At 36.1% G+C, this 25,377-nt stretch overlaps 5 protein-coding genes across 8 annotated transcripts in view; 3 read left to right on the top strand and 2 right to left on the bottom strand.

The window, feature by feature from the left end:
* Nucleotides 1-181: 181 nt before the first annotated feature.
* On the top strand, nucleotides 182-6,418 carry Alg12 (Alg12 alpha-1,6-mannosyltransferase). 2 transcript variants are annotated; one of them, XM_077402808.1, is made up of 9 exons: nucleotides 182-535; nucleotides 635-1,112; nucleotides 1,619-1,751; nucleotides 1,834-2,007; nucleotides 2,176-2,329; nucleotides 2,628-2,772; nucleotides 3,065-3,291; nucleotides 3,651-3,899; nucleotides 3,981-6,418. In XM_077402808.1, exons 2-9 carry the CDS (start codon nucleotides 957-959, stop codon nucleotides 5,617-5,619), a joined length of 2,877 nt encoding a protein of 958 aa, XP_077258934.1. In that variant the 5' UTR covers nucleotides 182-535; nucleotides 635-956; the 3' UTR covers nucleotides 5,620-6,418. The 2 variants fall into 2 exon arrangements, with proteins under 2 accessions (XP_077258934.1, XP_077258935.1); XM_077402809.1 differs by lacking the exon at nucleotides 182-535 and having other exon boundaries at nucleotides 626-1,112.
* Nucleotides 6,419-6,457: 39 nt separating this feature from the next.
* On the bottom strand, nucleotides 6,458-7,897 carry LOC143895581 (cytochrome c oxidase subunit 7A1, mitochondrial-like). The gene is made up of 3 exons (XM_077402819.1): nucleotides 7,292-7,897; nucleotides 6,714-6,827; nucleotides 6,458-6,626 (listed from the first exon to the last, which is right to left on the bottom strand). Exons 1-3 carry the CDS (start codon nucleotides 7,355-7,357, stop codon nucleotides 6,492-6,494), a joined length of 315 nt encoding a protein of 104 aa, XP_077258945.1. The 5' UTR covers nucleotides 7,358-7,897; the 3' UTR covers nucleotides 6,458-6,491.
* An 11-nt stretch (nucleotides 7,898-7,908) lies between these two features.
* Nucleotides 7,909-15,466, top strand: Ada2b (Transcriptional adapter 2B). 2 transcript variants are annotated; one of them, XM_077402810.1, is made up of 10 exons: nucleotides 7,911-8,298; nucleotides 8,410-8,507; nucleotides 9,270-9,329; nucleotides 9,411-9,552; nucleotides 9,912-10,129; nucleotides 10,586-10,815; nucleotides 10,925-11,156; nucleotides 11,967-12,016; nucleotides 12,318-12,654; nucleotides 12,733-15,466. In XM_077402810.1, exons 1-10 carry the CDS (start codon nucleotides 8,292-8,294, stop codon nucleotides 12,835-12,837), a joined length of 1,479 nt encoding a protein of 492 aa, XP_077258936.1. In that variant the 5' UTR covers nucleotides 7,911-8,291; the 3' UTR covers nucleotides 12,838-15,466. The 2 variants fall into 2 exon arrangements, with proteins under 2 accessions (XP_077258937.1, XP_077258936.1); XM_077402811.1 differs by lacking the exon at nucleotides 12,733-15,466 and having other exon boundaries at nucleotides 7,909-8,298; nucleotides 11,927-12,016; nucleotides 12,318-12,627.
* Nucleotides 15,467-16,626: 1,160 nt separating this feature from the next.
* LOC143895578 (ejaculatory bulb-specific protein 3-like) lies at nucleotides 16,627-19,477 on the top strand. 2 transcript variants are annotated; one of them, XM_077402816.1, is made up of 3 exons: nucleotides 16,627-16,784; nucleotides 18,030-18,233; nucleotides 19,138-19,477. In XM_077402816.1, the coding sequence occupies exons 2-3, from the start codon at nucleotides 18,032-18,034 to the stop codon at nucleotides 19,332-19,334; spliced, it is 399 nt and encodes a 132-aa protein (XP_077258942.1). In that variant the 5' UTR covers nucleotides 16,627-16,784; nucleotides 18,030-18,031; the 3' UTR covers nucleotides 19,335-19,477. The 2 variants fall into 2 exon arrangements, with proteins under 2 accessions (XP_077258942.1, XP_077258941.1); XM_077402815.1 differs by lacking the exon at nucleotides 16,627-16,784 and adding an exon at nucleotides 17,746-17,890.
* A 597-nt stretch (nucleotides 19,478-20,074) lies between these two features.
* The window catches only part of LOC143895580 (protein sneaky), a 29,064-nt gene continuing 23,761 nt past the window's right edge, over nucleotides 20,075-25,377 (bottom strand). Inside the window, exons 2-9 of the mRNA XM_077402818.1 lie at nucleotides 24,950-25,330; nucleotides 24,089-24,304; nucleotides 23,644-23,945; nucleotides 22,744-22,931; nucleotides 22,474-22,645; nucleotides 21,785-22,139; nucleotides 21,032-21,360; nucleotides 20,075-20,697 (exon numbers count right to left, since the gene is read on the bottom strand). Of these exons, the coding sequence (XP_077258944.1) occupies nucleotides 20,370-20,697; nucleotides 21,032-21,360; nucleotides 21,785-22,139; nucleotides 22,474-22,645; nucleotides 22,744-22,931; nucleotides 23,644-23,945; nucleotides 24,089-24,304; nucleotides 24,950-25,240 (2,181 nt within the window). The 5' untranslated portion in view covers nucleotides 25,241-25,330 and the 3' untranslated portion in view covers nucleotides 20,075-20,369. The remainder of the gene's footprint in view (nucleotides 20,698-21,031; nucleotides 21,361-21,784; nucleotides 22,140-22,473; nucleotides 22,646-22,743; nucleotides 22,932-23,643; nucleotides 23,946-24,088; nucleotides 24,305-24,949; nucleotides 25,331-25,377) is intronic.

Raw genomic sequence — 25,377 nt, 5'->3', positions numbered from 1 at the left:
CCGTCTTATAATACGTCTCTAATAACGTCATTAAAAGACGTTTTTAGACATCATCTTGCTACCTGGGATAGGTATAATATTGCTTGACAAGTTTAATCGCCGATTAAGTTACTCGGAGTTTTTAGTCGAAATCGTCTTTATTATATATAATTAAGTTGATTTTGAAGTTTTTGAAGACATATCTTTAGGACTTCTCGCGCAGCAGCATTTTATTTTCTTTTTGTAGTTTGATGGACGTCCGCACCCAGAAGCAGATATTTTCTCTTGCGATCGAAAGAATTGCTCCGGAGGTGAATGCAAGTCACGGAGCATCCTCTATTTCCGCGGGAAGGACCAATTACAAAAGACAATTCGTCGCTGCTGCGAGTCGAGCGGAATGATCCTTCTTGATTAACGAATCTCTACTCTGCGGGATTACAGCGTACTACGATTTTCAGGGTTTTAATTAGATTGATAAGATTGATGAAACTCAAAAGATTCAAAAACGATGAGAGCCGTTCGCGATGGAAGTTCGACCATCAGGATTTAAAATAACGTAATAGCAGACGATTTGAAATTAATAACGTATAAAGATAAACAAATTATTTTCCACTCGATTGATTTTATTCATTTATTACAATTATATAAAATATAGGTTTAGAGACTTTAATGAGCAAGAAGACGCTTATAGGTAGCTATTTCAACATTGACTTTTTGAAGAAAGAGATTCCTAAGAGAAGGAAAAGAGACGAAATGATTCCGGAGACTTTCCGCCGAGGATCGAGAATCGACTTGTGGAGCGTGGTGACGCATGCGCGAGTCGCTCCGTTTTTTTGTAACAGTATACGTGGTGCCCGCCGCACAATAACATCGTGGTCGCACCGTGTGTTTGAGGGTAAACGAAAGAAAAAGTGTCTTTGGTGCCGACACGTCGAATTTATCATGACGAGACCCGACAGTTCGTCGAGTGGCAACGTATGCTCTGCGTGAAACGCCCAACGGTGATAATGGATCAGCTGGTTATCTTGGTATCGTTGATGCACCTGCTATACTGCCCGTTTACGAAAGTCGAGGAGAGCTTCAACCTGCAGGCGATGCACGATATCCTCTATCACGGCGACAATTTAACGGAGGTAATGACTGAAACATTAAACGACCATCGGGTCGTCCGACTCGACGGAGGACACCGAGTTGCTCGACGATCGTTGTTCGTCCCGGCCGACTGTCGTGATCGAGCAGCCAGCGCGTAAAAAAAGTGCCGCATTATATATTTAGTACCAGATAGGTACGCGTATTTATAAACTCGCGATCAGCTGATGCCGCCCCTAATTCATTTATAATGCATTACTGTGCCTTTTCTGCTATGAATATTTTTGGCGAACACCTGATCTCTGTGTACAAAGTTTGCGTATATACATATGCACGATTCGACAGAGGAAAAGGTTGAAGATCTTTAATATACCTTGTATTTATAAATAAGAAATGTTCAGATAGGTTAACGTGGCCGGTCTTGTCTTTAGGTCTGAGAGACAAAATAAAGATATACTTTTATCGCAAGCCAGATCACTCGGATATAATTTCTCGCTTAGCGTCGCAAAACATTTTTAATTAACAAATCATATTTTTGTTATTCTTCTAGTATGATCATCATGAATTTCCTGGAGTCGTGCCACGTTCTTTTTTGGGGCCTATTGTCATATCTGGTCTTGCCTCACCATTGGTGGCAGGTATTAATTACCTGAAGCTCAATAAATTTTTTGCTCAGTATGTGGGTAAGTAATTTTTAAGTATAATGATAATTTCACATATTTTTGTAAAATAAGAGTTTAACATTAGTTTTTTTTTTATTTTTAGTAAGAGCAGTATTGGGATTATTGGTAATAAGTACGTTGAAGTTATACAGGCACGCTTTACAAAGTATCTTTGGGCCGCAGTTCGCGAAGTGGTTTGTGCTCATAACTGTGTCGCAGTATCATTTTATGTACTATCTTAGTCGTCCACTGCCAAATATAATGGCTATGCCTTTAGGTAATAAAGTAAAACTCTTTATATATGTATATGTATGCATTTTTGATAATCGAAGAGCTTATATTTCAGTACTTTAAATTTTAAAATGTTTTAACTCATATAATTTCACATTATTTATATTATTATAATTACACGTGTTCTTTTTAATTAATGGGACTGATATTGTAGTATTAGTGGCCTTATTTGGATGGCTGAGGCAAAAGCATGTGTTGTTTATCTGGTCGTCGGCTGCAGCAATAATAATATTCAGAGCAGAACTCGCCATACTTTTGGGATTATTCCTTTTATACGATATAGCGAGCCATAAACTTTCTATACAAAGGTATTTACATATTATGTCATGGACCATTGATTCCTAATATTGCTGTAAGATTACAAACAGAGATGATTAAAATCATTAAGGGATCTTCTGCAAAACTGCACAGATTTGTAAGCTTTTAAGTCAAATCTCTAAATGTTATGTGTATTAAATACATTAACATGAAAGTGTCTTTGGATCTTCATTGAGACGAGAAAGACCGATTACAGTTTTATATTATTAAAAAATATCTAATCTTTTATACGATTCCTTTCCAAATTACTTTGCTTATTATACAATAATGTTTTATAATAATTTTTAGACTACTTAAAATTGCGGTTCCAGCTGGTGTATTGTTCTTAGCCCTTACTATTACTATAGATTCGATATTTTGGAGACGCTTAGTATGGCCAGAAGGCGAAGTGTTTTATTTCAACACTCTTCTTAATAAGAGCAGCGAATGGGGCGTATCCTTTTCAGACACAACAAACTTTTCCGTTAAGGATTCTCAATATCTCGAATGGTAAATCTTGGATTGTAAAGTCAGAAAAAATTGTTTTCGATCTATCATATTACGAAATATATGATTGGTTACTTACAGCATTTTTTCAAATTTCTGGTCATAATATGTGGCCTGTGGCCACCTACCCTAAATTCTCAAACATGCACTTTTAATTGAGATATTAGAGATCCTTGAACAGATATTTGTAATCTTTCAATATATAAATCAGTATGTAAATGAACTTGACATATGAATAGACATCACCATTTTTATGGTACTTTTATTCAGCATTGCCGAGAGGTCTAGCGCTTTCATATTTTCTAATTCCGTTTGGGATGATCTGGGACGCTAGAGTTCGCCTGCTTACTGTTCCAGCTATCATATTCATCTCAATATTTTCATTTTTACCACACAAGGAATTGAGATTCATAATATACGTATTTCCACTGTTGAATATTGGCGCAGCTGCTGCTTGTCACAGAATGTAAGTATATGTTTCATTTTAATTATAGTTTGATTAATTTTCCATCAGTAATTCTAATTTACCAAAATAATTGTTTAAAATGTATTTATAATTGTAAGGATTACGAAATTATTATTATTATTATTATTATTATTATTATTATTATTATTATGCTTTCTGCTCTTAAGATATAAAGAAAAATCTATATTTTTGCAATAATTAAATATATATATTTTTTGTTCCTTTATCAATAAAACACTCTAGAATTTAATTATAGAGATCAGATTATAGCTGCTGATGGCGAATTAAGCTTCCGATTATGAATCTTTATAATTATATATAATGTAATAATGCGAAAACTATTTCTTGTTGGAAATTAGATGGGAAAACAGAGCAAAAACGTGGTTGAATGCTTTTCTAGCGTTATTAGTCTTTGGTCATCTTGTATTGAATACTATATTCTCCATGTTTCTACTATGCGTGGCTAGCTCTAATTATCCTGGAGGATTGGCAATCGCTAAGTTACACAGACTTGAGAGAGACTCAATCGAACCAGTACATGTGCATATTGATGTGTTTACTGCACAAACCGGGGTATCAAGATTTACACAGACCAATGCTTCTTGGGTGTAAGTTATTTTGCCTCTCTGTAACAAGTTCCTTACTGTCTGCGTCATGGTACTTTTTAATAGAAAAAACACTTATTACAGTTATTCAAAACAAGAGAACCTCACTACCGATGATCCTGAAATGCTACAGTTTACTCATCTCTTGATGGAAGCAAGAAGCAAGTATTCTCCGAATATAAAGCCCTACCTAAGAACTCATGATATTATTGATTCTATCGATGGATTTTCGCATATAACGTTAAATCACAACATGCTACCGCCTATTAGGATTAAAACGAAGCTAAGTATATTTATTATGAAAAGAAAATCGAATATCAAATATGATCCTAATAAAGCAAAATCAAGGTCTTCTGTAAAGATGGATTTTGGAAACCAGGTAAATGATACAGAAAATATGGAATTGAACACGTCACTTGAAGAGGAAGTAGTTGACAAACTTGTGGAGTCAATAGAAAAACTTGAGATGGTCGAAGAAACTGTTGAGCAAAATTTTTCGGATATCAAAGTTGAAACTGAAAATGATACAATGGAGGAAAAAGTGGAAATGTTTAATGATTTGCCAGACGATAACGTGACATCTATGGAAAGTACTACATGGGAAGATGTTTCTGATATTAGTGATGTAAAACCTGATAAAAAAACGAAGATTGAAGAAGAAAATATCATTAAGGGAAAATCTAAAAACGGTGTAAATCTACGTCAAGAAACTCAAGGTGTTAAGGAAACTGTTAAAAAAATGATTCAAGAAAAGAAGCTAGAAGCCAAACAGAGAAGAGAAGTCAACGATGAACGAAAAAATATAGAACTTTCAACAAAACCAATGAAGAAGAAAGGAGTAACAGCGGAGATGGTAAAAGGGATAGAAATATTGAAACAGGAGTTAAAAGAACCATCACCTACAGATAAAACATCAACAATGGGAGAAGAACCTAAGATCGTGAAAGAGCGTATGAAAGATGATGAATTTAGTATACAGAAGCCAGTTGTTACACAAAAGAAAGGTAAAATCAAGTTAATAAAATCAGGTAATCTAAAACAAACTGAAGATACAGTGGAAGAAGAAAATAAAATTGTAGATATAAAAGTAGATGCGAAAAAGATTGCAAAGTTGCAAGATAAAATTGACGTAGAGTTATCTGAGACAGAAGTTATACAAGAAGAGGATAAAGAAGAGAATGCCAAGACACCCAAATCAATAAATGTAAGAGAAAGCATAAGGAATATAATAAATCAGTTTAAGGAATTTGAGAAAGATTTCATACACGATGATACTGATACAATGGCATCAACAAATGATACAAAACGTATTGAGAGCGATTCGCACATAGCGGAGGAAATGGATTATTCCGTGGAAAGTAATGGTCAACTGATGGTAAAAGATGCTAGAGAAAGTCTTAAGGAAATAATAGATCAATTTAAGTACATTAAGCACGAATTAACCTCGGAGGAAGACGATCAATTCGATGAAATCGCAGCTAAATATATGGAACGGCCAATCGCTGAGACATTATTACAATTCAGCGAAGCTCTAAAGGTTTTAATACAACGAAGAAAAAAGACATCGCCGAAGGAACATGCAGCCAACATGCACGATAATAAATATATATCAGAAAATCATAGAAAATCGATCGCAGAGGAAACCAATGTAAATACAAATAATATAAATATTAGTGGAAAAGAAAGTTCACAGAAAAAAAGCAAAATTAGAGATGAATTATAAGAAACTTTATTAAATAATGTTTCATAAGTAACTTTATTAAATGTTACTAGCGGAACACACAAGTGTGTAATATTGTAACATAATGTAAATACGTTTTTCTGTGATATAAAAAAATATTGTATTTTTTAATATGTAATATGTTCGCGCTGTATCAATATGGAAAGTATAAAATTGACTTTCCTATACTTATGTACGATATTTACGATAGCTTGAAAATAGTTTGAAGGAAATACTGTACAATTTTACATACTACACTCATATCAAATATGATTGAATTTTCACGGAGCGCAAAATTACTAATATAGTTACGCCTGAATATTAATCTACGTACAGTAAGAATATACCTTATAGTCATTTTTTGACTTTATTTATAATTACATTTTTATTTGTTGCGTCTTAAATTATAATTACGGACATGTAAATACGTCCACAAGTTGTAAACATTAAACTGATATGAGTTGTTGCTTGTTTACGTCGACTTTTGCATTTAGTTCCAATTTTAATATGCCGCGTCTCGCATGTAGCAAACCAAAAATTAAATTTAAAACGATATAAATTATAAATTTCCAAGTTCCACGAAATTCATTATACAATATTTAACAGACTGATGGAATAATATCGACATCTGCAGCGTATAATCGAGTGCCTTATTAAATATCTTCCAAAAAATTTTAGGAGCGGTATTAAATATAAATAATGTACGTAAATGCATGACATATATGTAGTCGTGTGTATGTTTGTATGCGTGCGTAATATACCAGATGTAATGATGTTTTACATAAAGTGAAATTGTTTATTATTCTGGCTTATACAAGTCGATTCCCAAATGAAATACCTGTACTTTCAAGAGGTACGTTTCGACATGCGCAAAATTAAAATCTTGTCAAGAACTCCTTAATTGCGTAGATTGATTGGAGCGTGTTAAACAAGAGCAAAGCTAGCGTGATGTTAAACAGTATTTTATCGCGCATGCCACCCTTTAAGTAGACCGGAAGCCCGTCGTCGCACTAGTGAGATAAACGATGCGTGCATTAACATGCAATTTTTATGTCGAGCTTTTTAGACTGTTTGGAATTATTATTACGTATACTTACCTGCATCTTTGCTTGCTTCAATTTAAATTTCTCGAACGCTTTGTTGCACTCTGCAAGCGGTTGATTTGTGCCGAGCGATCTTCGTAATATTGGAGCACTGTACATGCGTTGTATCTAAATCGAGTTAAATTGAGTTCTTAATGAGAATTAAAACATTTTTTTCTCAAAATGCAAAATATCTTTCGTCGACTTATTAGATTGGCACGGGAGATTTATTCCTCTTTCTATCAAGTTTTTGCTTTGTAAAGATGTAAACTGGAGTTTTTGAAAAATTTTATTTACAGAAAAAGTATAAAAATTGATTTTAATTAATAAAAGTTATTTCGAAACCGGGTAACTACGTATCCAACTTTATTCAGCAGATACAAGACATACATTTGGCACTGATCCAACAATACAACTTAATTACAGCTATAATAACATTTAAGACTCGTCCCAAACGATTTAAGTTATATATGAAAATATATTCTACGATTCTTTCATACAACAATGATACTTATACTTAATTAATAATTAATCATAATATTTAATATGACATACTCTGTGTATCGAGAATATTAAATTATTTATTATGTTACCTTGCGCACATTCCTTACGAACATTTTCGAAATTCCTGATTTAATGACAACTCCATTTAAAATCATGCTTCGCTGATGACAATTAAAATATAAACAATTTTATCGTTCTTATTTTCATTGTTTTATCGGTTGCTAAGAAACCAAATGTTTAAAAAAAAGCACTCATTTCAAAAAGAGATAATTATTGCAGAGAAATGTGATATATATATATATATATATATATTTAAATATATATATATATTTAAAAATGTCATAATTTTGACCTTCTATATTCGAGTGGCGATAAATTTATTGAAAAAGAGAGCCAAATGCCAAATCGAGAGAGAAGCGTCGAATGGGGAAACATCGACGATTTTCGCGCTTTCGTCGAGCGCGAGCATTGCGCGTCACGTGGCGCCAGAGAGAATCAAGGAAAAGTGAAATTACCAAAAGTGAACAGTATCACTAGATTTCGACAAATAAAATCGCGAGTACTCTAGTGAATTTCTTCATTTTTGCAATTTTCACCTCGCGTTTCGAGATACACGATCTCGCCCCCGATCTACACTTATCACGTCCATGGCGTAAGTCGAAGCGGAAGTGGGGCGCGGGAGCGAGAGTCATCTAGTCGTCGGAGGGCCACGTTCGAAGAATGATCAAGAGCGGCGCGGACAGTGGCGAGCAGCTGAGTGACGCCCGGCGCATGCGTATCGGTCGCGCGACGCGCAACAGTCGTAAACACGACCCTTCCGCTCCTTTTTTTTTCTTTGGTCGGTGTTCCCTCGCGGATCACACACGCGTCTGCACGGGGTGAACGAAGGGCTGCGCAGGGGGGGAGAGAGAGAGACGCGTCGCGGTTCCGCGACGTTCTGCTCGCGCGGGATCTGTACGCGAACGGAAAGATGATGATCACGGCGGCGGCACCGCGTCCCAGCGCCTCGTGATACCGTGAACTCACTGGCCCGATGGTATGCGGTGACGTCACCCGAATCTGTTCTGGGAAGGATTCAGCGGGACAATAATGGCGGGTGCGTATTCCGTGTGTCGCGGCGTCGAGCGACCCTCTCGCTCGCTCGCTCGCCCGCCCGCCCCCGCCCCTTGCCGTTATCGCCGTCTCTATATCGTTATGCGCCTTTCAGATCTGTACGCCAAGTACAACTGCACCTATTGCCAGGAGGACATCGCGGGCCTACGCGTCAAATGCATCGAGTGCCCGGAGTTCGACCTTTGCTTGCAGGTGGGTCGACCGTTCGGGGACGACCATTTTGGGTCACGTGACAGCCTCGGCTCTCCCCCTTGCTAACGTTTCTTTCTTCGACCTTTCCGACCGTTTCTCCGCTCTCCTTTTCTCTCCTCTCCATGCCACGCGCGTTCCCCGCTTTCTCTTCTTATTATTTTCTCCTTTCCATCGGTTCACTTTTCATTTCGTACTTCTCTCATAGTTTCAGTCATCGTCCGCTTTTGGGTATGTTTCACTTGTGTTTCCGCTTTCCGCATTTCTCACCCTCCATTTCTTTCCCCCCTCCCTTTTTTCAGCACCTTTATTCTATTTACGAACTTGTGAATGGAGCTGCGATGGCTAAAATACACGTGGGCGTACTGGCGGATATTTCGAATTGTGACGTCTATGAAATTTTGATATTATAATTTTAAATCGCGTATGAATATTTATCGTAGTTTTTTAACAGGCGATATAATGAATTATTGAAGTGCGCGCAAATGTTTCTTTCATAGTAATCGATATTTTTGAATGTTATTTGTCATTCTTTAAATTATTTATACTGAGTAAAACGTTTTGTTTTTGGCAAGAAATGATATTCTTTGGCAAGATACGATATTTGAGTCTATTTTTGTATAAAAGTATGAATACGAGATATAGTCTGACGCATAAATTTAATATTTAAAAAAATATGAAAACCATTTACGCGAAATTGGAAATATTAATTAAAAAATATTAATCGATAATATTAATTGTATTAACTTTGTAAATTGTTTTCAGTGTTTTTCCGCCGGTGCTGAAATTGGTCAACATAAAAATAATCATGCCTATCAATTCATGGTATGTACCAAACAGACAATTTTGAAATTTATATGCTGCAGAAGTGCTAGCACTAATATACTATTACAAACATCAACTTAGGACTCTGGTACGATCAGCATATTCAATGGCCGTGGCAATTGGACAGCTAGAGAACAGCTGAGACTTCTGGACGCTATCGAACAGTTTGGCTTTGGAAACTGGGAAGACATCAGTAAACATATCGAGACGCGTACGCCAGAAGGTATAATTTAACTGACATGCTTTGTAAACGTCGTGAGAAACTCAGAAAGTCTAGAGTCGATTTTTTAAATTAGTTCGTATCGTTTTTCCCTCGTCTTTTACACTGTAATATTTTATTATTGTTGTTGTTTGGAGATTGTTGGTCTTTGAAGAGTAATATAGTACCATAATTCCCAGTTACTTTGGGATTAAATACATGTTTTGGGTACTTTATTTTTCATTTTTATTCTAAATTTCTTGTGTTATATGTATGTGGGAGTCCAGGAATCGAATCCGGATCTTTAGCTTGGCAGGCAATTGTTCTAGCACTGAGCTATTTGGCGTTCCATTATTATGGAATTTATTTCATTATCATTACAGAAGCGAAAGAAGAATATATCGCTAGGTATCTCAATGGTAACATCGGAAAGCACACATGGCCACCCACGGATAGCTACGTACCAAATCTTACGGATCAGACAAAGTCCGATCATGGCCCTCTATCCCCTGACCTCACGTCCAGATTACCACCATTGGACATCACCCCGGAAGAAGCCGCACAACTGGGTTACATGCCTCAACGAGATGATTTTGAGAGAGTAAAATCGGGACTTTTCTCAATCCTAGATAAATACGGTCACAATTCAAATTTCGATTTTGAGTTAAGCCTATAAAAAGTATGCTTGAAATATTACCTACGTGCTATAACAGTGTCACACGTCTATACGCGAAATCCGCTGCACGGGGCAGCGAAGTATCGTTATTCTTTCGAACAGATTATGTTGCGGTCGCTGGATGAAGTGTCGTAAGTGGATTGATCAGTGAATTCCACCGAACCTCAAAAAACAGCATAAATTTCATTGCAATAGAATATTATAATTGTAATTGTTTTAGTTATCTCACAATTCAAAAAATTGAATTAAATTTGTTTTTCCTCTTTCCCGAAAATTGTAAATTTTTGAATTGTGACGGTATTTTTCTAAAGGTGTGATTTCTAAAATATGATCTAATTTTTTTGTTAGAAATGCAATTTAACAATTATGATGCTTTTTCAGGATTACAATCATGAGGCCGAGTCTCTCGTTTCTTCATTGTTCCTGAATCCTGCCGAAGACGATGATCTTGACATCGCACTTAAACTAGCACAAGTTGATATGTACACCAGTAATCTCAGAGAGCGAGCCAGACGAAAACGCGTCGTAAGAGATTACCAACTTGTGTCTGCTTTTTTTGCATCTTCCAGGAAAGATAAAGGAATAAAGAAAAAATGGACGAAAGAAGAAAAGTACGATTTATATTAATATTACTTTTTTCTTTGTGTTTTGCGCAATATTTTGATAGATTAATTGTCTTCGCTCGTTCAACGTATTAAGCATTTCGTTTATTTTACGCAGAGAATTTAGGGACAGAATGCGTGTATTCGCACAGTTTTACACAGCACAAGAGCACGAACAGTTCCTAACAAATCTCGAGAGGGAAAGAGAATTGCGCTTACGGCTCTCGGAGCTGTATCGATATCGTGAGAACGGCATTACGAGACACGAGGAATGCGCTCATTTCGAGCAGGTTCTTGCGCAGACTCAAAGACAAAATGATACAGTGGATCATTGGACTGAAAAGAAATCTGTAAGTATACATTTTTATTTTTATATAACGTCTTGTTATGACACTGTATGAATTTAGAATATTTTATATTTCATGATACTTTTATATATGTGCATTCGTAAAAGCTAGTCATATATTTCTATAACAAAAGTATTATATATTATCGTAGTTTTTTTACCAAATGTTAACGCATGCTAAAGCTGAGTACATATCAATGTATGACGTTACTATGAGATATCACCCAAGATATCTCAGACTTACAGATATTACTTGAAATATTTTATACCTACTTATATCACTCAAAATATCACCTAAAAAAATGATATTAAGCAGCAATGTTATTGTGCTTCTTATTATAATTGTTATACCATGTCATTTTTGTGTGCGTTATTATAGATATTTAACTTTTTACTTGTGTCAGTGTTAATTTATACATAGACATTTAACTTTTACTTTGAAAATTTATATGTTCTATATGTATAAGTGTGTGGACAAGACATTTATCTCTGTAACAAGATATATGTTAATATTATGTTTCAATTTTACTATTTCCATCATTTTCTTTTGTAATAAACTTTATATATATTCCATTGATCTCATACTTTTGTAAAGGAGATGTAAAGAAAATTATTTAAAATAATCACAACTGTCTCTATTTGGCTTTTATTCTCTTCGTACATTTATATGTACAATAAAAATTAAAAGAAAGAGTTGAGGCCCTTAACTATATTGTATAAACTAGCTTTTGCTTATTTTTAACTAATTCTACTGTTTGTGGTGCGTGTTGCCAGGCATTTGTGAACAGATTGTATCAGTTTGCATTTCACTTAGGGCAGCAGTGGGCCGTCCACGCCAATACAACGCAGCACTTCAAAAAGAAGGTGAGATGTCATATTTGTAGGACTAAATGTTACATTTTGTATTGCGGGATTTATAATTATTGCTACTTCTCACATCATCACGCATATCTTTGTCTATTTTGTATTTATATATATTTAATGAAAATTTTGTCTGCTTCATTATTTCTGTTAAGCGTTGCTATGTAAAGCTCCTTTTCAAGTTGCAGCAATAGTATTGTTGCAATATCTTAGGCTGTTAAACTTTTACAATTTTAGAATTACTAATAAAATACTCTATACGGCTAAAGGAATTGTGCACATTTTCTTTCTTTTTTCTTTACAGAGACGAAGAAAAAAGTTACTCTTCAATCGACCGAAAATACATTGTAAAGCAAGACTTGGCCAGCCCTACAGTCAGTCAAACCAGTCACAATCGGACGACGACTCCAGCCAATCAGTGGGCGGAGTCGGATAGCAATCCAAACACTTCCAATCAATCGACTTCCAGCCCCAGTTCCTCACAGGAAAAAGGTTACAGCGGTGGTAGCACTTCTATCCCAGAACGAGATATAGAATTGGAGGCTGCGTCTCATCTTTTAACGAAGCAAGAAAAATCCTTGTGTATTCAACTTGATCTAAAGCCGACTCAGTATTTGACGCAAAAGACATTGTTATTACAAGTAAGTGATGAACGTCGATTTGCTTTTATTGTCGTAACTGTTGCATATAATTTGCTAATATCGTTTTTAATGTCACAGGAATATTTAAACGGTAATAGAAGATCGAGTATTGTACCTCAATCAGAACCAGAAAGCAAAATTCTTCATTATCTAGTAGCTAACGGTTGGATCACAGCCAATTGATCAAATGTGTAAAAATTTACGACTATTTTGCCACTCTAAGTCATCTCTAATCTTATAAGCTAAGTCTTAGATATAACTAAAATTCTTAAGTCTGATTCAGTTAAATATAAGGCAGATGAAGAGAGGAAACGGAAGAAAAAAAACGCATGTATGCATATTATAGTAGATGCATTGTTGTTGATCCTTTTAAACAAGGATGTTGATATGATATAACGCGATCTATTGTTCAACGTAGGATGAAATGGATTCATAATCGGGCGCAATTTATGTTTTTTTTTTGTCATAAAACTGGCAATGAGTTCAGGGCCGATTCTACGATAAAATCTCGGAAATTGTTCAATCGGTTTTTTGTTCTTTTTTAAAATGGCTTTTTTAAAATGTTTTTAAATTGGTTTTTCTTATAGCTATAAATGTCGAAAATAATAAACAGTTCAGTAATTGTGACAAGCATTTACAAATATTTAGAGAATCGGCCCTTAATATATTTATTTTACTTATCATTTCTCTCCAATTAAATGCTATTTGAAAGAATCTCTTAACACTGCCTACGTAGAGCCATTGAACGTATTGCTCAATTAATTCTTCCACTGTGTTATATTTCCGTGTGTAGATAATGCCCGTCGTGCAACTTTCTGTTTTGAATGTTCATATTCGGCAATAAGGAAATATCAAGATTATTCATGCATCTTTGTTTTTGAGTTATAAAATATCGTAGTATACAAAGCAGTGTACTAAGATATATATCGAAACTTTTTAAGACAGTATAGAAATTATTGAAATTAACTGCTCTATGATAATTATTGTTGTTATTTATTAGCTAGATGTATATTGCTATTAAAATATTGATATGTACGTATATGAATGAAGACTAATGATGTAATATATAAAAGAAATTGGTTATTTTACAAGAAATGTAGAATGATAAATCTTGATAAACCGGTTGACAATCCATATAATTAAAATATGTTATGATACGCATTATGCGTACCATGCAAGCCATGATTATATAATTATGTATGTGACGCTATATAATCTATTTGATAATTGATTTCTTTATTTGGTCTGAAAAAATTCCTTATTGACGAAGGATGATACAAATATTCACATATTCAATTAATGTACGATGTATAGTATTAGATAATTTGCCTGTTATTTGTATAGTATTTGTATATACGACAAGGAAATACTTTCTTAACGATAATATGCTTCAAAGCACAAAGAATTATAACCTTGCGACAATAAAGAGTCGCCATTATTATTATTATTACGATAAAATTTTAAACTAAATTTCCGGTAACGAAAAAGACACCTAACAGATACTTTGAGAGCGCAATTATTTTTCATCACTTTAAAAGTCAAAATCCACGAAAATAACCTTTTTAATATTAGTACGCGTGTGTTGAATTTTGTGATACCACAAAAGCTGCCACCGTAAGAAACATTTATGGAAACGTTTATTTCAAAACGATATACACAAAGTATGTAAAAATTATTGAGAGAAACTATTTTTATTTTTGCCGTACTTTTACATTCTCTCCCATTCAAAACGTAAGAATAATTTATCGATCAATATTATCATATACATAAATAAAAAAATTAAACAATTTAGATGCGAATCTCATTGAATACTTTTTAAGATAATTTCAATGTCATCAAAGTGATCCGACTCGCGGATCATCTTTTTGGATCGACCGATATGAACAATTTGCGATTTTTATTTTACGAAACGTAAGATAACGACGCGAGTATATTTTTTGGAATGTAACGTATATGCTTTTATATTACTTACCCCTAAAGTAATAGAGCAGGAATTTCGTAGCCGTACGATAATGTTAAATATTTAAATCGATTGTCCCCGAAATTTTCACGCTTATTAAAATTGTATATGTAAGTCTAAATAGAGGGACACGGTGAAATGTATATATAGGTCCTAATTATGTAGATATAAAAGAGAGCCTATCTATTTGTACATAACAACAGGAGTAAAGACCTACTCAGGTTTAAGTAGATAGACAAATTCTATATCCAGACTTTCTCTTTGTGTGCCTGTACGTTTGTGCGTGCGTATGTATGTATGTATGTGTGTGTGCGTATTTGTATGTGTGTGCGCGCGCGAAGAGAAACATTTGTATGAACAGAGCGACGCTAAAATACAAACGACTCGCTCATATTTTGTATAGATATTAAATAGCTCTTCCGTTTATCCGACTATATTTGGTGATACATAGCTAATGTGTATTATTGGGACGGCTTCCTCTCGTAAGCGTTGTGCGTATCGTAGGTAAGCAATCGAGATCAGCGATTAAAGGTCTCGTTTTTGCGATATGTATGTAAAAGTTGATATTTTAGTTATAGCGCGTTAACATCGAAATTTACCCCTAATATAGAACAATCCTTACGAAACAACTGTAGTCGGATAAAGAATGACGTTATCAAGTACCGCTTCGGTCACAATAAATTGTCTATATGATCTTCGACACGCGTGTTACACTGTGCGCACTATTTTCTCAATTGAACAACAGAAAATTAGACTCTTTACAATTTACTTATTATGATGTATACTCCGACACGGATATTCGTCGAACATATTGTGCGATAAATAAATTATGCGATATTTTCATTTAAGAAAGACTTGTGTGAACGATTTCTGTGAACGCTATACCTTCTTGCTTCTCCACTGGTCTCCCAGAGATGAATGCAAGTTAACGTTCATCCTCGTGTGAAATATGCACGTGGTAATAATTATATACTGATAAGAGAGAGATAAAGCCTCGTGTGAAATATGCACGTGGTAATAATTATATACTGATTACTTTAATAAGTCTCGATTGCTTCCAAACATCGTGGGATCATCGAGTCATAGCTAATCAAGCTATTAGATTAAAAACGTGTAACGTTTTTTCGTAACGATGTTTTTTTTTCTAATTACCCGATATTCTTCAATTATATTTTTCTCGTATACTACGTTTCTTCGAACCAGCGCATTACTTACGCTTCTGCTTGTTTCAGTTCGAATGCAATTGAGCGAAAAAGAGAGAGAAAGAGAATGCGCGCGTGTATATTGCGCTTGAGATATTTTTGTTAATAATGACAGAAAGATGAACGACCATGTCAAGTTTTGAAAAGTTATAGTCGTTCAGTAACGTTTGAAAAAATGAGATAAAAAATAGAGCTGACATTTTCTGGAAATAACATCGCCCGAGATGTTTACAGGTACAGTGAGTCTCGAAAAATCATTTATCTGAAATCAGAAATCAAAAATGAATTATTCGTTCGATCATTGCGGAGCCTTGAATATTAATTTTATAATCCACTTTTATCTATCAGTTTTGTTGTCGCAATAATAATTAATATTTATATTAATTTCTGGGCGTTGAAATAATATTGTTTCTTCTATATTCTCGTGATAGAATTTTTTATAAAGAAGAAATGAATGTAAATAGAACGAAAAATTGCCAGTTACATCGTTTTTTAAGTGGTATGCAAATGCGAAGGTTAAAATCGATGCATAGATCATGTGATAAATCTAAAATTTCTTCAAAAAGAAAATTTTCCATCCCATTCCGTAACGTGCCATTCGCGGAAAATAGATTTTAAATTATGCCCATTGGAGACGGCGTCAGAGCTGGATAGTTCCTTTTTTTTTCTCAAGAAGAAGCGATCGTTGCGGCAATGACACTCCGTTGATAATCACTTTTGCATTTTTAAGTCCTCAAGTGAGAAGAGAGAAAAATGATAGTGCGTCATTAAAGCCGATGCTGACGCGTGGAAGCGTTTTCCATCGCGGGTGCGAAGGTGAAGGTGCTGGCTGATGATGAAGACGGAATTCGCGGAATGAATCGGTACCGTTCCCACCCTGCCGTACGCTTCTTCGCATCTATATAAAGTCAAGTCACACGGGTACATTTCGTACAATATTACGTCAGATCGCGAATAATACGTGTTAGGTGAGCATTTATCGTGCGTCGATCGGCGCGAACTTTTTTGTCGCGACTCCGCTTTCGAAGCTGGATTATTGTGCAGATAAATTAACTGTCGCATTAACTTTCGGGTTTGCGCCCCACCGACACATGGGGCAGTGTGTTTCATAAACGCAAACCAAAAAAAAAAAGAAAATATTAAATGTGGAAATTTATTTGTGACGCTCTCCCAAAAGGGGTCTGTACACACTGTTAAATATTAAAGGATGAAATTTAAACCAACGTCTTAAGTTAAGTAATATTTTGTTACTTTTTACTACCATGTGTGTGTCCAAATTTATTGTTTTAACACAAAACAATATTAGTTTAACTCTATTGATTTAAATTAACATTGTTTTAGTTAAATTAACGGACATATTGAGTAAGAGCGACCTATAATAGGAAATGTTTAAAAATGACTCAAATTGAGTGTAATTTGACACTACGAATTTAACAGTGTTAATCTGAAAAGATTACACGTGTTTCGAGACTTATTTTTCGCCGCGCAATCGCGTCTGATCGAAATGCAAATGTCTCATTATGTACCACGCCTCGTCCGATATTTTTTATCGTCGTGCGACGTCGTGTTTTCATTACGTGTCTCGCGCGAATCCAATACCGCTTCAACGTTTGATCTTCACTGTTAAATTCATAGTGTTAAATTATACTCTATTTAAATTACTTTTATTTCGGCAGACACAGTAGTTAAAAGTAACAAAATGTTATTTACCCAAAGTATTGGTTTAAATTTCATCCTTTAATATTTAGCAGTGTTCTTAAAGAAGAAGAATCAAATTCGCAAATTTTGATGTGTTATTGAAAAGCGGGTGCGCTTGCAGATATTCTTCCAAGAAACGCAACGCGATCGATCTTCCCTTAATTTTTCGCGATGGATATCGTGATACAAAATTTATGTAAACAATAATACGTGAACCGATATGAATCTTACAGTTAATTGGAAAAAATGCCATTTAGAATCCGAGGGCTGGATCTTGGTAGCCTAATAATAATATTGTATATGAATTCAGTTTTTCGCACAACTACAGTAATCTTTTGTAGTATATTTTTCCGTAAGAGATCGGTAGTAAGTTTCCGTAAGTGATAGATATTCGCTTATGCCGTTAACACGATTGTAGCTTCCATGAAGCATTCTTTCAAAATCGCTCGCGGCACAACGCGCATTTACCCCAAACTCGAGCTTTGCGTTTAATCGGACGTGTATGGGTGTTGCAGTCATGAAACTCGCAGTGATTTGCCTGTTTGCTGTAATTTCCGTCGTCTACGTCCACGCGGACACATCGGACGAGTACACGAATAAATACGACAACATAGATGTAGATCAAATTCTTAGTAACAACCGATTGCTGAAGCGATATGTCGATTGTATGCTGGACAAGCCCAACGTTAGATGCCCCGCTGAAGCTATTGAACTGAAGAGTGAGTATCGCACACGTGTTCTTCTATTCTCTGGTGGAAAAATGTCTCAAAATTTTTCATACTATTAATCGGAATAAAAATTTTCAGACTTTCTTAAAATGCTCAGAATTTTTCAGACATTTTATACGAATTGGAACATTTTTCAGAAAAACTCAGACAAAATAAGAATAAAATATTTCAGATTTTTAAATATGAGAAAATCAGTGCAATCTCTCTATCAGAAGTTTTCATATATACGGATACTGGAAATATTCCAAAAATCCTCATCCAATTATTTCTGGAGTATCTGGAAATTTTATATATTTTTTCAGAATTTTTCATGAGTCTCAATTCTTACAAAATTTTTTACAAAATATGAGAAATTTCCAGAGAAATCAATAGCGAATTAGAGTTCGCTGTTATAAGTGCAGCTTGGATAGAAAAACATTTCAAACGAGTTGAATTAAATTAGATTATTATTCGCGTCTGGATAGTCTGTGCGTGGCATTGATTTGTTAATTATATTTAATCGAAAGATCTCATAATTATTTATTGCCGTTAAGACGCTGGAAGAGTGTAAATGTATTGGAAAAGAAGAATCGTTTGCAGAATCAGCTTTAAAAACGTATTTCTTAGAGAGGCAGAAAACTTTGTAACTTGTGACGTAAGATATGCAAAGAAAATAAAACAAGCTTGTAAAGCGTTTTTGCTTAGGAAGCATTGAATCGCTCGATAAATTACGCTTAACTAATAAATATTCAATTTGTTAGGAAAAACATCTCTATATAATCACATGTCAAGATCTTTGATGGTTAATTGTATCGCGTGTCAAAGGTCGATTCTGACGTCATCGAGACAAAGCATCGGTACCCGATCGCATTCAACAATAATATCGTTAGATGAATAATAAATCATATAATTGCAGAACACATAACCGAAGCGCTAGAAACCGAATGTGTGAAATGTTCGGATCATCAGAAGGCAGTCATCAAAAAGGTGATAAAATTCCTGGTGTTAAACAAGAGAGATATGTGGAACGAGCTGAAGGCGAAATACGATTCGAACGGAAAATACGCGAAGAAGTACGAGGATATGGCCAAGGAGGAAAACGTAGAGATCTAATCAGAAATCGACGTAGAGGGAAACGAATATATGCTGCAAAACTATTATGACGCAATGCTATTTTTCTCACCGTCCTTCTAATTGCGATTTGACGATTAGAATGTAACATATGCGTGTATGCAAATAAAATATCGTTCATAATATACTGTATCGTGATATATTCCGCGCGTATTTATGCCGTCGCGTTTATCCTCGTTGCTCGATGGTGCACGGGATCCTTCGATATTTTCCTCATTTGAATCCTAGTCGCGCGGCTTTCTTTTACACGGAAAAAAACTTTAACACAAATATATATAGCTATCACCGAGCGGAAGATTTCCGCTCGTGGCGTGTCAAGAAACTTCTTTCAAATAACACTAATAAAAACTAGCGATTAAAATTCAAGGCAACGTCGCAGCGAAGTACGCATAATAATCGGGACTTTTTACTGCGTTTCCCGAGTTTGATGTACGAAGTATGAAGATATATATAAATGTAAAAAATACGCAAATATTTAGAATCGATCTTCTAATGTCGAAATAATTCCATGATTTCATCTTGGAACCGGTATTTTTTATATCGATTATGTTATTGATATGTTTTTCGCTTTTATATATATAATAATTAAATAATAAACTGAATGATATAAATATCAGTATAATGTGTATATACATCGATATACAGATAACTTTTTGATAATATTGGTATTAATTATATTATACTATTGTACGTTATACTGAATATTAATTGTCAAATCAATTAGATTTATATTATGTATTTACGCATATCTTATAAAAAGCATTATTTTCAGTGAAGTACGGGAAATTCAAAACTCGTCGAAATTATAAGCCTCAATTTTTGGAAACATATATTTGTAAATAATCATAAAATTCTGAATTTGTACTCGTTATTTCCTTCATGTAACTTCTTTTATGAAATAAAAACTTTATTATATAAATCTCTAATTGACTTGAGATAATATAAGGTTGTTTATGATATAACAAATCCGCGTATCGAATAAAACATCTATACGAAATCGTATGTACAACCCTCCTTCTACTTTGTTACGTGAGTGTCAAATTCATCTGTGTCGTCCTCCGTCGTTGTCTCGCCGATGTCCGCGCAGGCATAGCAAATCCTACCGATGTCGTCCCAGCACTCGGGACAATGGACGAAGGGACATCCGGGTGTCGTGCATCTACGGAACTGCGGGCCTTTCCTCGGCTCCACTTCGCTGCAGACGAGGCACCTGTGACGTGCCCGGGCGAAGATCGCCAACCAGCCGCAGAGCGCCGGCCAGCGCAGCCTTAGGGCGATCCACGGATCTATGTCGTATTCCAGCCGACGAGTCCTGGCCAGAGTCTTGACTCTGGCTCGCATAAACCTTGATATCGGAGATAGAATCAAGGTCGGCATGTATATTCACGAAGATTTGAATCAATTCTGATATCTGAGTTTTGTTTCATAAAAATATGGTTCGAGCATCATTCGTAAGATCAGCTACTTTATCTGGAATTAAATCCTTATCATACGAGACGAGCGATGTGGAAAAAAACCGAGTCTCTTATTCGTAGGAGACTCGAATCTATAATTCAGTTAGGGACTCTCTACTTGAAAGTACCTCCTCCGTTTCTCGAATTATAGTCATAGAGAACTCGGAGGAGAGAGAATCCGACGAGGTGCGAACTTAATCGCGAGATATTTAATCCCGTCTCTACCTGGCGTGCCCGAGTCTACGTCTCAGGCTCTCGTTGTAGAGGTACAGCACGCGCCTCTTCTCGCGCTTCCTGTAGAAGAACGAGCAGATCACGCGCCGCAGCCGCTGGGTGTAAGCGGCGGTGAACAGCAACACCCAAATGGCCAGATAGATCGAGTAGATCTTGAGGATCATGTAATTCGGCACTCTACTGGCCCGCGGTAAACACGCGCTGTTGGACACCACGGTCTTCACTCGCCTCTTCACGTTGAATCCGCGGATGACGCTGCGTATCAGAGAGGCTATCACTCCGATTCCGCGAACTTCCAAGGTCATGTCGTGATGACCCGCCTGGAAACGGTACGAGTTAAAGTTCAAGATAGATCGGACAGGATAAACAAAATAATTAACTTATATAACGCGTTAGAAAAAACCGTATTGGTTCTGGCCATTTTGCATATGTTAGTTGCTCATCATTATTTATCATCGCTTAAAGATCTCTTGACCTTCATTGCAGCTACGTTATTTCCTTAGGTCAAAAGCGAAGAATCGTATGGAATTCCCCTTTTTTTGCATTACGTTTAAATGAATTAATCAAAATTGAAAATCTTTTTATCAAATTTGCAAATAAAAAATGGGGAATTAAACTTGAGATATGTGAAGATTTCCAATTGTTTTGAAAGTTCACTTGGCGAAAGAATCTTGGGCTTAAATTCAAAATTAAATTCAAATCTAAACTGGAAATAACAAGGATCGCCCCTCGCAAATCTCGAACCTGAGTATATTCCATGCGGGAGTGTCTTCTGACCAAATCGAGCGCTTCGAAGTAGAGCCTGTCCAGCAATATAAACGTCGTCACGCTGATCATCTCGAGGATCAACTTCACCGTTTGGCCAGTCAAATTCACCCGCTCGGCTTCGCCCGGTCGCAGGCTGTATGGATCCACGAATTTCGATCTCTCGATCTTCTTCAGAGGCAGTAGGGTCAGACTACCGCGAGCCTTTCGTCTCGCGTCGATCTTACGGAAGTACGAAGTGACATATATGTTGTCATGCTCGATCTCAGCCAGATATTTCTCGTGATACGTCTGAGCACTTACGATTATTCTCAAGAAAACGAAGGATAGACATCTGGATAATTGTATAAAATGTATATTATATATATATATATATATATATATATATATATATATATATATATATATGTTATAAAGATGGACTTTAGGTCAGTAGAAAACGAATCAAATTTTCATTATATAATGTATCATATACAAACAAATAATCTAAAAAGACAATAATGTATTTAAAATAATATTTTAAAATAAACATGTGTGGCTAGGCTCTAATTAGTACAAAGAAAACAAGCTTTGCTGTCGTGCAAAATTTTTCCGCACAATTTGCTTCTATTTTTGCTCTATAGGAGAGAAACAATTTATCCTTGAAATTATCTACATTCTTGCTATACCTTTTGATAATCATCATCACTGACTCAAAGACTTTTCTGCGTGCATTGAATTCGTGCATCACAGCCTGGGCAGCGTCCGTGGCGTCGTGAAGATCTAGGATCACCGGCATCTTTCTCACTCTGTACTGAAGTTTCGCGTCCTTGAGACTTTTGCTGAACGCATCCCTGGCTCCTTCACGAAGAGGAGACAATATCTCGCGAAAACATCGCGGGGGGAGTTCAATATGGGTTCATTCCTAAATTTTTATCGAATCATCGAATGATATTCACTTTTTAAAGCAACGTAACCCTCGCCGATACCAGCGTCCACTTTCCCCTCGGGATCGCAGATATTGGAACCGCCGAGAGCCTGCACCAGGTTGCACACGAAGGTGAGCTTCATCGGCCAGCACAGCAGCCAGGCCGCGAAGATCGTCACTGTGTCGTAACACTTGTCGTAAGCGTCACCAAACATGTCTCTGAAAAACAGCCTTATGTTAAATACAAATTAGAAACGTACAGTTGAACAAAAGAAATATTCAGAGACTTATAAAATGTATCACGTATCACGTGAAGCTTAAAAAACAGTGATATTTTTGCGACAGCTGCATAGAAAAAAGAGTATTCCTGATTTGAAAATATCTTTAGTTTCAACGTTGAAATCTTGAAATGAGATTATATATTGCGTTAAAAACGTTAAACAAAGAAAACTTGCTTGAATAAAGTAATTTTATATAATTCAATCAAGAAAAAATAATGTAATATTGAAGTTTAAAATAATCAAATTTTTATAAGAAGATTATAGATTGATATGCGTATACAAACAAAATAACGAACGCGTTATTTTGAGTATATATAAATTTTAATTTCACACTTCTTTTCTTTCTATGTGTAAATTATTACGAGGAACCGCGCACAGCTAACAATAAATAGAATTAATTTCATATTCAATAATATTCTTCCCAAAAACTACGAAAGAATGAATTCTACGGTTTTCGTTTATCTTCCCGCAAGAGAATCGTCGTCTCGTCAATCCTGTCATTGGTATCACCATATACCATTCGCCGGATCTGCATGGGAATGAATTTCTAGAAATCCATTTACGAAACACGAGAAACGTATCTTATTCGCGGACCACGAAGTTGCGTCGATGTTATTTAGATCAGGTCCGTGTTAAATGTCCTTATATACCTGCACCGTTCGGCACCGCGGCTAAGCTGCTCTTCGCAGCGCGCCTCGATCTTCCTCTTGTACTTCGCCTCGTAAACATCAGCCTCGGACCTCGCGTTCGCGATCTCTTTCTCATGTTTCTCCTCGATCTCGTCGCTCCTCCTCGTATCGTCCTGGAGCTCGTCCAAATAGTCGTTCTCCTCTTTCAACCTGTTCATCTCCTCTTCGCCCTCGATTTCCTCGACTATCGGACTCATCAAATCTCTCACCGAGGATAAGGTGTCCTTCAGCTCGTTCGCATCCGCTTTCATGGCGAGCACCGCCTGCGTATCGTTAGATATTTATTATAGCTCGATTATATCGGTGATTTCGCGATTCGAAGTTTCGTCGACATAAACGACTACTCTTCTTCGAAATTCGGTGCTGACGGTGCTCATTGCATTATTATTCTGATGAGCAGATACACCTGCTGGAATGGCTTGAACATGAGATCGAAGCGTGTCTGGGTGAGATTGTACGTCAACTGTGTTGTGCAAGCGAAAGTCCTCACCACTTCTTTACTGTTGTACGTTAGATTGAATATCGGCCCGGCTATTACGTACCCCAGTACGAGAGCCCTCAAAACGTTGCGCCCGGATCGGCCGAGAAAGGTCGGTATTGTCAAAAGACAGATGCATCTCACCTATTCAAATTCTCACCTTAAATATTTTTTAAATAGTATAATAACTATTTAAATAGTAAAAGCGATAAGATACCTATTGCTATATATATTGCTTAGACATCCTATGTATTTCCTTGTTTCTTCTAATATAGCTAATTGAATAAAAATGAATCATTTTGCTTCAAAGTGAATGTATAAACTGCTTATAATTATCGTAACCACATGTTCTTATTATCAATGGGAATCGTGTCAAACCGCGCATTTACTTAACAAATATTTGTGATCTGATGTATAAGAAAAGAATCTGATTGTGTGGACAAAGGCAACGTGCGTGACGCGACTATACATAATGCATGTTATATACGACGCAGTTAAATTCACAGAACTGGGCAAGTTCCGATTTGTTAAAATATTTAGCAAGGCAAACGCGTTCGTTTCAACCCGACTCCATCAAGGATTCCGAACAATAAAAGTACGCAATACGGTCAACATAGTAACGTCATGCGCAATTTTGGAGAGAAGAATGGCTCTCACGGAGAGAGAGGTACATCACTGTTGATGCTTAGTCAAGCGCGTCGATAAAATAAATGTAGGATAACGCAATGGGGTACATATATAGCAAAAGAGGTAATTAGCTCAATTGAGCGAAGTAAGAAAAGAGATTACCTGTATCGATGATGCACATCCTATCGATAGCATCGCGACAAGGATGGCTCCCAGAGAGATGCTGGTATACGTGTCAAATTGTAGATCGACGATTATGCCCTCGTACAACACGACAGCTGCGACAAATCCGAAGAGAAATCCGATGAAGGCCCTCGCTTTTCGATGGGTGCCGATCGGATCGTAGCAGATGTGAAATAGGGTCGGACATTTTTTCAGATAATATTTCAGGAAATCCCGTCGCGCGCCCTCGATCAGACGGCCGCAGCGATTAATCCGCTCCAAGCCGGGCATTCGTTTTCTCCTTTTGCGAAATCAAATGTCCTCGGGCTGATAAGCTACTTTGTCGCGGATTATGAAACGCGAAACTTTCAGAGTTGATCTCTGAAATCAGACGAATGTCCATCTGTCGGATGGAATCGATTTTTCCT

The sequence above is a fragment of the Temnothorax americanus genome, unplaced genomic scaffold (genome assembly GCF_048541705.1).
Source record: "Temnothorax americanus isolate GAGA-0224 unplaced genomic scaffold, ASM4854170v1 Scaffold16, whole genome shotgun sequence".
Taxonomy (NCBI): Eukaryota; Metazoa; Arthropoda; class Insecta; order Hymenoptera; family Formicidae; genus Temnothorax; species Temnothorax americanus.
The sequence above is the reverse complement of the archived record's forward strand: the minus strand, read 5'-3'. Positions and strand labels throughout refer to the sequence as shown.